Source organism: Molothrus aeneus, chromosome 6, assembly GCF_037042795.1.
Source record: "Molothrus aeneus isolate 106 chromosome 6, BPBGC_Maene_1.0, whole genome shotgun sequence".
Taxonomy (NCBI): Eukaryota; Metazoa; Chordata; class Aves; order Passeriformes; family Icteridae; genus Molothrus; species Molothrus aeneus.
The window spans coordinates 25,224,398-25,232,758 of record NC_089651.1 but is presented as its reverse complement, the minus strand read 5'-3'; the positions used below and the strand labels follow the sequence as shown (position 1 = coordinate 25,232,758).

General features: G+C 48.3%; 1 protein-coding gene across 1 annotated transcript; it reads right to left on the bottom strand.

Moving 5' to 3' along the window:
- Window positions 1-3,187: 3,187 nt before the first annotated feature.
- On the bottom strand, window positions 3,188-5,680 carry CHAC1 (ChaC glutathione specific gamma-glutamylcyclotransferase 1). The gene is made up of 3 exons (XM_066551816.1): window positions 5,395-5,680; window positions 5,266-5,301; window positions 3,188-5,006 (listed from the first exon to the last, which is right to left on the bottom strand). The coding sequence occupies exons 1-3, from the start codon at window positions 5,641-5,643 to the stop codon at window positions 4,575-4,577; spliced, it is 717 nt and encodes a 238-aa protein (XP_066407913.1). The 5' UTR covers window positions 5,644-5,680; the 3' UTR covers window positions 3,188-4,574.
- Between the last annotated feature and the right edge of the window lie 2,681 nt (window positions 5,681-8,361).

Below are 8,361 nucleotides of genomic sequence, written 5' to 3'. Positions count from 1 at the left end.
CTCAGGACAGGTGCACCCTGTGTTCATGTGCACAAAGTGCCTCTGCCTCTGCTGCTGCCAGGGGAGCGCGGCCAGCGCGGCCTCCGCAGGCTCCCACACACAGCAGCTTTCTTTAGGGTCTATCTCTTGCTATTCCTCTGCCTGTGAAACATCTGTAGGTAATTAAATCCATATTGCAGCCTGTCTCTGAGGAGCAGGCTGACACATATGGAATAATATGTGCTGCATACAACCAGCTGCAGTTCTGTAACAGATGCTAAGTCCAGCATGTGCCATTCCCTGTGACTTGCAGGCCACCTGCAAGGCTCTCCCTGCCGCACATGGCGTAGTCCCAGGGAGCCTCTCAAGCCTGTGGGCATGCATGCAGAGCTCCACCTTCCCCCTTCAGCTCCTCCTGGAACTGAGACTCTGGGCTGGCTCTTCAGTGGCCTTCAAAGTCTGTGATGGCCCCACTCTTGGGATGCTCAAATGTACCTTTTCCTCAGGTAGACTTGACGAAGCCATTGGCTGCTTTCACACCCATTTGAGGAAATGAGGAAATCTGATCTGTTTCCTCTCTTCTCCCTTTTCCTACCACCTCCTTCTCTTGCCAAGTTGCATGCATTTATTGTCATCAGCCACAAATACGAATTTGGTCTCATTAATTTTCTGACCTGGAGAAGTAAATGAAGCACAGGTAAGTTCACACCTTGGAGATGCTATATTTAAACTAATTTTTACTAAAGCTGGAATCACTTTGGTGGATTTACCTGCATGGTCTCCTCTGTTCTGGACACTCCACCTTGAAATTGCAATTGTACTGTAGCATCTAAAAACCAGAGGTTTTTCCTCTTGGCTTGGTTCTCTCTGAATCCTTTTAACATTGCTGAGTTTGCTTGTCCTTTCTCTGCCTTTCAAGGACTGTTTGCCCTCAGGAGTGCTTTAACATATGAAGGCTGGGACTGGATTAACTGTTGTCCTCTACTTTATTTAGAGGGCTTGTGCCACTGCAAAGCAGTTGGGTAGGTCCTGTCTTAGTGTACTCAAGGAAATGGTGACTCAGGCCCATGTTCCAAGACTGTGTGGGAACTGCTGGGCAGGAAAATGGAAAAGGCTGAAGAAGGAACTGAAATCATATGAATTGTGCTGGTTTTAGGCTTGGGAAATATGCAATTGATAGAGCTTGTAAATGTGTTTCCATTGCAATTGGTTTCTAATGTGAGGTGACCTGATAGGCATGAGCTTGTCATAGGGAAGTCAGAAAAAAATGCACATGCAGTAGGAAGCTGCTGGATAGGGAAGCATCTCCAGAGGTGTCTGGCAGCACTGGGTGTCCCTCTGACAATGGTGAGTGTTTTTTCCCAGGCCAGTTGTCAGTGGCAGGGCTGCCAGAAGCTGGAGCTGCACCCACAGCCAGCTGCTTGGCTTGGGCTGCACAGGGACAGGAAACCTACAGGGAAATATACCTGGGGTAGGACACTGTCTTTGTGTGTCACCATCCACCTGGCACTCCCAGGTGCCATGGTTGTGAGACTGCCTCCAGACAGCAATTACATTCCTCCCACTTGGTTCATCAGAGGCAAGGAATCCCCACCTTTGTGTAGCAGTACAAAGTCTGGGCATGTAGCAAATGTTGCAGGGTGCCATCTCTCCTCACTCACATGGCCAAAGTTCAAGTCTGGGATGTTAACCTTTTTAATTAATCAACTGATCAAAATATGACCAGTCCCCAGACTCACAGGACACAGCAAAAGCCTTGGGAGAAAGAAGTTAACTAATGACCTCAGTGTCTTACTGACTTGAAGATGCAGTGACAGGGTGACAGCAGCAAGCTGCCAAATTCACTGCTTCTGATGAGAAAATGGGGTCCCTTTTTTGCAAGTCCACTACAAAGAATTCCTTGGGAAGAAAATGGTAGCTCAGTGGAGTAGTGTACTTGTGCTTAAAACAGTGAAGTTTTTCAGGGAAGAAGAAACAGCCACTGAAGGAACATTCCTAGTGCAGCTGCATTGTTCATAAGCATTCACTGCTTGTCTCCTACCAGATTGTGAAGGATCACGGGGCCATTCCAGGCTTGGCAGGACAAGGCACGGGGCTATCCCTGTGCAGTGGCAATGGAGGTTGCTCAGTGCACATCTGATGTTAATTCCTGTCAGTGGCATCTTTGTGCCTGTGAAGACTGGAAAGGTGTGAAGATGGTTTTGTTTTATCTGGGTTATTCTGGAATCTGACCCCAGTCTTGTACTAGTGAGGGAGTGTTTCTCTGCAGATAAGTTCCTTCTTTAACCCTTTGATTTTCCAGCTGGAGGATACCCCAGCCCTCAGGGTGCAGCTGCTCAGCTGAAGTGAGAGCCTCCACAGGACAGTGAAAGTGTATTTTTCTCTACTCTGTTATCCTGCCTTTAATTAGTGGTACATTCAGTTGTTTCAGTTAGTTTTTACTTCATCACTCAAGTCTTGAGGCAGGTTATACTGGTAGGTACAGTGATCTGCTGGTGCTGAGGGAGCTGGTAACAAGAGGAGTGGGAATGTGCACATTACCCCTGTACACACCACGTGGGGCACAAGGCAGGAAAAAATAACCGACTCCCTTACAGTAGCCAGCAGATCTGGCTGCAGCTGCAGTTTCTGGTCCGCCCACTATTACTTCTTGGAAACAGCAATGCCAAATTACACTCAGAATGAAAATCCTTTCACCTGCCAAGGAAGAATTACATTTCTGTGCCTGCCCTGCAGAGTTTGGAGGGCTGGCTTGTGTCTGTTGTCAGTACCAGCACTCCACAATCAACAAAAGCTGGAAAGAGAAAGTCACTGAATCCCCTTTTCTCAAAGGGAAAGAGTCAGTTGGGTTCTTCCACTAGATTTGGCAGAGGCATGCTGCTCAGCAAGATGATTTAAAAAAACAGAACAAAACCATAAAAAATTAGGAACTTCAGCAGCATTAGCAATTAAGGCTTTGTTTAAAAAAATAAAATCACCATTAAAAAACCCACAAAAATAAACAAACAAAAACCCACAAAAAACAAAAAGAACCACACACCAAAAAAACCCCAAAAAACCACAAACAAAATACCCCAACAACAAAAAAAAAACCACACAAAAACCCCCAAAAACAAAACAAAAAAACAATAACCAAAAAAACCCCACAAAAACCCAAGACTTCTTAGTTTGAACTCTAAGTCCATAATGAAAAAGACTAACACCAAAGTACATGAGACTGACTTTGTCAGTTTGTTTTATTACTGGGCACAGCACCGTACCACTTCATATGCATACAAGCCACAGTAATACAAACAGTCCCTCGCCTTTTTTATAATTAAAAAAACACATGGCATTTGGGAGGAGCCAGCAGTCCCAGGGGGCAGCTCTCAAGAGCTATTTTGCTGCAGTTGCAGTAGCAGCAGTTTTGTCACAAAATACTGTGGGTTTTCATGCTGTTAATATGTGAAACTGAAAAGTCTGAGCTCGCAGCAGTGCCTCTGCTTAACATGGTCAAGGCAGGCTTTTCAGCAGCTCACAGGCGTACAAGTATGGTCACTCATGGTGCTCTGCAGTCAAATGGAAGGTGCCAGACAGACACCCCTGTATGGAACTAGAACCCTCAAAAAATGCTTCTACAGAAACCCACGTCATCCTGAAGCACCAGAGGTTTATCCAGTTCAGGGCTAGTTAAAAGTCTCTTGACACCTTTCCTGCAGGCAGCACAGGCTTCCCACACAGGCAGACCTTTTCTTACAGTCAGTTATGTCTGGAGCAGCACAAGGACAGTGAAGCTTGGAGAAAAGCTTGTCATTAAAGCAGGCTTAGCTCCTCAGAAAACGGATTTAAAACTAGAAGGCACAAATGCAAGGTTGAGCGTGGGCTGCATACCACTGTGGCATGTGAGTAGTTTAGATACCCCTCCTAAGAGGAAATGTATCACATAATAAATACAGTATGACATTTTAGAAAAGAAGTGCATTACTGTGATCCTTCACAACATAAGGAAGTAGGATCCACAAGAGCATTAAGAGGCCTGTTCACTTCATATTGCACAAACGTTCTAAAATTTAGTGTCAGGTCATTGCATTGGAGGTGGGACAAGGCAGGGGAAAAAAATAAAGGTTTTATTTGGCAGAATCTGCCAAAGTCTCCACCACCACACAAACAGTTTTTTGCCAATCTGAGGTAGAATTACACAGATACTGCTTAAACCCAGTCAAGTCCTGCTCAACTAGTTTTCAAAGAAAAAAAAAATAGGTAAGAAAAAAAGAGAAAGTGCACAGAATAGATGAGCCTCTTTCTCTACAGAAAACGAGTGCCTCAGGTTTAACTCCCAGAAGCAAGTCTTACAGAGCAGAGTTCCTGTGAATATCCCAGCTCCTCAGCTGGAAAGCAGTGATGGGTATGGTGATGCTACAGACAAGGAGTGTAACAAGTACTAACTGCAAGTCCTATAGCAAGCCTTTTACTCTCCACTTCCTCCCTCCCCAACTACTTGCTAGTTCTCCCTTTATTCACTCAGTCCAGTATACTTTATCAGAGTTAAGATTGTCCCCACTGCTTTCTTCTCCCTCATGTCCCTTTTACTGAACCCTGCAAAAATATTTCCTATTTCAACCCTTAGACTTCTGAGGGACACTTGCAGTTTCTTCTAGAGAGTCCTCTGTGTAGTATAGACAAGGAAGGATGGAGATAAGAGCCTCTTCAATGGAGAAGAGATGTTTATCCTCTGCTTGAGGACAGAAGTAGCGCATAAAGTCTGCCAGTCTCAACAAGTACTCTATGTTATGACCAGCACAACCGCTTGAGACAATGATTTGAGCTGCAATGTCTTCTTCAGATGCTGGGCCAAGGTAGGAAGGGTTCTGGGGTGTTGCAATGTAAACAAGAGCCAGGATGGGTTCCTCTGCATCTTTCTCCTGAGGGTGGAACTTCACCAGCTTGGTGTCATAGCCTCCCAGGACAGCTTCTCGCATGTTGAGATACTCGAGCGATGCAGCAATTTGTTCCCCACGGACCTCATAGGCTACACCCCACGTGCATGCCTGAAAGTCAAAGCGCAGGGTGGTTACGGGATGCTGTTACCTGCACTGGCCTGTCTAGCCGCCCGCCAATGTTTCAAATCAAAGCTCCCTTGCTCGGGGTGGTCCCCGCACAAGTGATGAGAGAGCAGAGAAGGGTAACGCACCGCACAACCCCCCACGATCCCGGGGGGGCTTAAGAGCACTCGGCTGCCACCACACCTGTCCGGGAGGTGACGCGGGCACCCCCCACCCAGGCAGCCCCAGCGCCCCCGGTACTCACCCCGCAGTCCTCCAGCAGCGTCACCACCCGCCCGGGCTGTGGGCACAGAAAGGCAGCGCGTTAGAACCGAGCCGAGCCGAGCCGAGCCGAGCCGCGGCACCCCAGCACCCCGCGCCCCCCCGCCCTTACCATCTTCTCGCTGCCGCGGTGGAAGGTGTCCCCCTGCCAGAAGCGGCGGCTGTAGCCGCGGATGAAGCCCACCTTGCGCGACGTGAACTCGAAGCCCGGCCTCCACACCAGCGAGCCGTACCCGAAGATCCACACCGGCGCCGCCAGCTCCGCGCCCTCCGCCTGCCCCGAGGGCGAGGAGGAGGAGGAGAGGGGCGGGCGTGGCGGCGGCTCCGGGCTCTCCTCGGGGAGCTGCGGGTCGCGCTTCATCTCGGGGCTGCGGCGGTGGCGGTGTCGCGGCTCGGCCGCCGCGGCGCTTTAAAGGCGGCCCGGGCCGCCCGCCCCGCCCCGCCCGCCCGGGTGATGCAACGAGGGCGGGAGGTTTCGCGGCGCCGCGCGTGGGGCAAAGCGGGGCGCGGGTTGCGTCAGGCGGGGTGCCCGGCCCGGGGTCCGCATGTCCGGCAGCGCCGGGTTCGGCATTCCCGCCCGGGGATGCCAGAGCGCGGAGGCTGCCGGAGCAGAGCGCGCCGTGCCCAAAGGGAGAAGCTGGGCTGCAATGAGCGGGCCGGCCCCTCTTAGCAGCCTGCCCCGCGCTATCGGCTTTGGCTTTACCCCAGAACCTGAGGTGCTGCGATGGAACACCAGGCAGTTGATGTTTAACAGGGTGGCGCGACAGCATCTGACGTCCACAGCGCCAAGGTGTAAGGAACGTAGGCGAAACAGAATAATAACATCCACACTAATGCGAGGACACGGTGCTGAATCCAGCTACTTGAGTGCATTTTCCCTAGTACTATATCCAGGCTGGAGTGTCAGCTTGTAATACATAAATAACATTTGTTACGTGGAGGGGTGCAAGTGCTGTCTGTGTATGGGATGGACACCCAGCTGTCAACCAGCTCTAGGCAGGTTGTGACAGCTAAAGAGGTGGACTTTTACATTACAAAGTAATTCCTTTTGGTGAGAGAGGAGGAGAAAGAATAAAAAACAAAATTGCCAAAGTGTTTCTCATTATTGTTCTTGTCCTTTGCACTCAGTCAATCTAAACAGTCTGTTTACAGTCTTTTATTTAACTTCCTGTTGGTCCCCATCCAACTGGCACCCACCTTTCCATTCTGCTTCACAGGGTGTTGCAGCTACAACACCCACAGTGTGTGGTGGGTGCTCCCTGTACTGTGGTGTGTTCACCACGGGTGACAAGAGTCTGCATGGCTCTCAGATCTGCCCTGCTGCTCTGTGCCTCACACAGCACGTCCTTTTCTCCTGCCCTGCACAACTGACTCTCTGACTTGTCACTGTGATGACCCTTCCCAAGGTCAGCCTTGTTACGGAGCCCAAAGCTCCTTCATTTTCCTCTCTACTTGCGCTTTTCCCAATCACCTTCTCTGTCTTACTCAGGCTCAAAGGTATGGGGTTGGCATGGCATGCTCCCAGCCCTTCACACCACACACCCATGCTGGCACAGGCTGCAGCCTCTGAATCCTTTTCTGCTGGTCCCTTTCCATAGGCAGAAGGTGAATCTGTCACCTGTCTGTATAGCTGCTCTATTCAGAGTCCTTAGACCAGAAAATGCTCCAGAAACTGTTCTGGTCAGCTGTCTGTATCAAAGCTTCACTTGGCAAAACAAGAAACTGATGTCTAGTCTTATGTTTTTTCAGTCTTGTGGTTCCTGTCCCCTAACATACAAAACTCCTGCCTTAGCAGGAGTTTGTCAATGCTAAAATGATGTGGCCTTTCAATAAAATGAAAACTGTGTCCTCTGGGAATTAAACCAGTCTTCTGAGTCCAATTGTATATCTAGGGCAAATGTATATTTTTCATATTCAGCTCTTTACTTTTTGTTTCCTGCTAAAATTAAGGAAATTCAAGCAAACCCCCAATATATAGTTAATAAAAGCATTAAAACACTTGTCTGTAGGTGCATCCTCATTATTAAGAGCACAAAAAGAGACAAATCAGTCTAAAAGATAAGATGAAGGTGGTCTTGCTAGGTCCTGGTATTAGTAACACCAGTTGAAAAAAAAAAATCTGACCTCTGTCTTCAGCTTTCCCCAGAAGGTGAATTTCATCCATTTTCTTGGTTTGTTCAGTATGGAGGAGACTTAGAGACCTTATTGTGGTCTTCAACATCCTCGTGAGGGGAAGCAAAGGGACAATTGTTGATCTCTTCACTCTCGTGACCAGGGACAGGACTTGAGGAAAAATCATGAAGCTGAGTCAGGGGAGATTTAGGTTTGATATCAGGAAAAAGTTTTCCACCCAAAAGTGGCTGAGCACTGAAACAGGCTTCCCAAGGAAGTGGTCACAGCACCAAGCCTGTTCTGGTTTCAAGAAGTGTTTGAATAACACTCTCAGGCACAGGGTGTGATTCTTGGGGTCAGGGCCAGGAGTTGGACTCGATGATCCTGATGGGTCCCTTCCAACTCAGCAACTTCTGTGATTCTGTGATCTGAGAAATGCACTGTGACTGAGAAATGCATGTGTGACAAACAAAGCTCTAGGTATCTTATCTGCTGGTACTAAGCTAAGGAAAATTGGACCAAGAAATTCAAAATTATATCACTGGGAAGTGACTGTGTGCTTGCTGGCAAGGGAGAAAAACTTGCTTCTTTCCTTTGCAGAGCTGTCTCATTTGTGTGTCTGCCTTTGCTTAAAGGCTCTGGTGCACGGCTAAGCCAGATTTGCAATGGAGAGCCAATGTGTACAGCAAAAGCCTCAGGGGATCAGCTTCACATCCCACACCAGTTAAACACTACAGGTCTCTGCTCCCTGCAGTGCTGTGCAACCTGATCAATGAGGTTAGAAACTCCTTTTGAAGTCCCTGATTTTCTTGTGTAAATTGGGATATTGCTCCATCATTAGGACCACAGGAGATGGAAAAAAGCCATAGCATTTCAACAATTTAGTAGTGCCTAAGGGAAAAAGAAATGGAATATAATGGTCATACTCTGTTAATATAATGATAATTTTAAAAAACTCCTTAACAGC

What these genes read in the sequence shown, in the direction of transcription:
- CHAC1 (XM_066551816.1), bottom strand. Translation starts at nt 5,643, where the DNA reads ATGAAGCGCGACCCGCAGCTCCCCGAGGAGAGCCCGGAGCCGCCGCCA. An exon ending in ACCGCGGCAGCGAGAAGATG is followed by an intron (nt 5,302 to 5,394) that starts GTAAGGGCGGGG and finishes CTGTGCCCACAG; the next exon opens with CCCGGGCGGGTGGTGACGCT. An exon ending in CGCTGCTGGAGGACTGCGGG is followed by an intron (nt 5,007 to 5,265) that starts GTGAGTACCGGG and finishes TTTGACTTTCAG; the next exon opens with GCATGCACGTGGGGTGTAGC.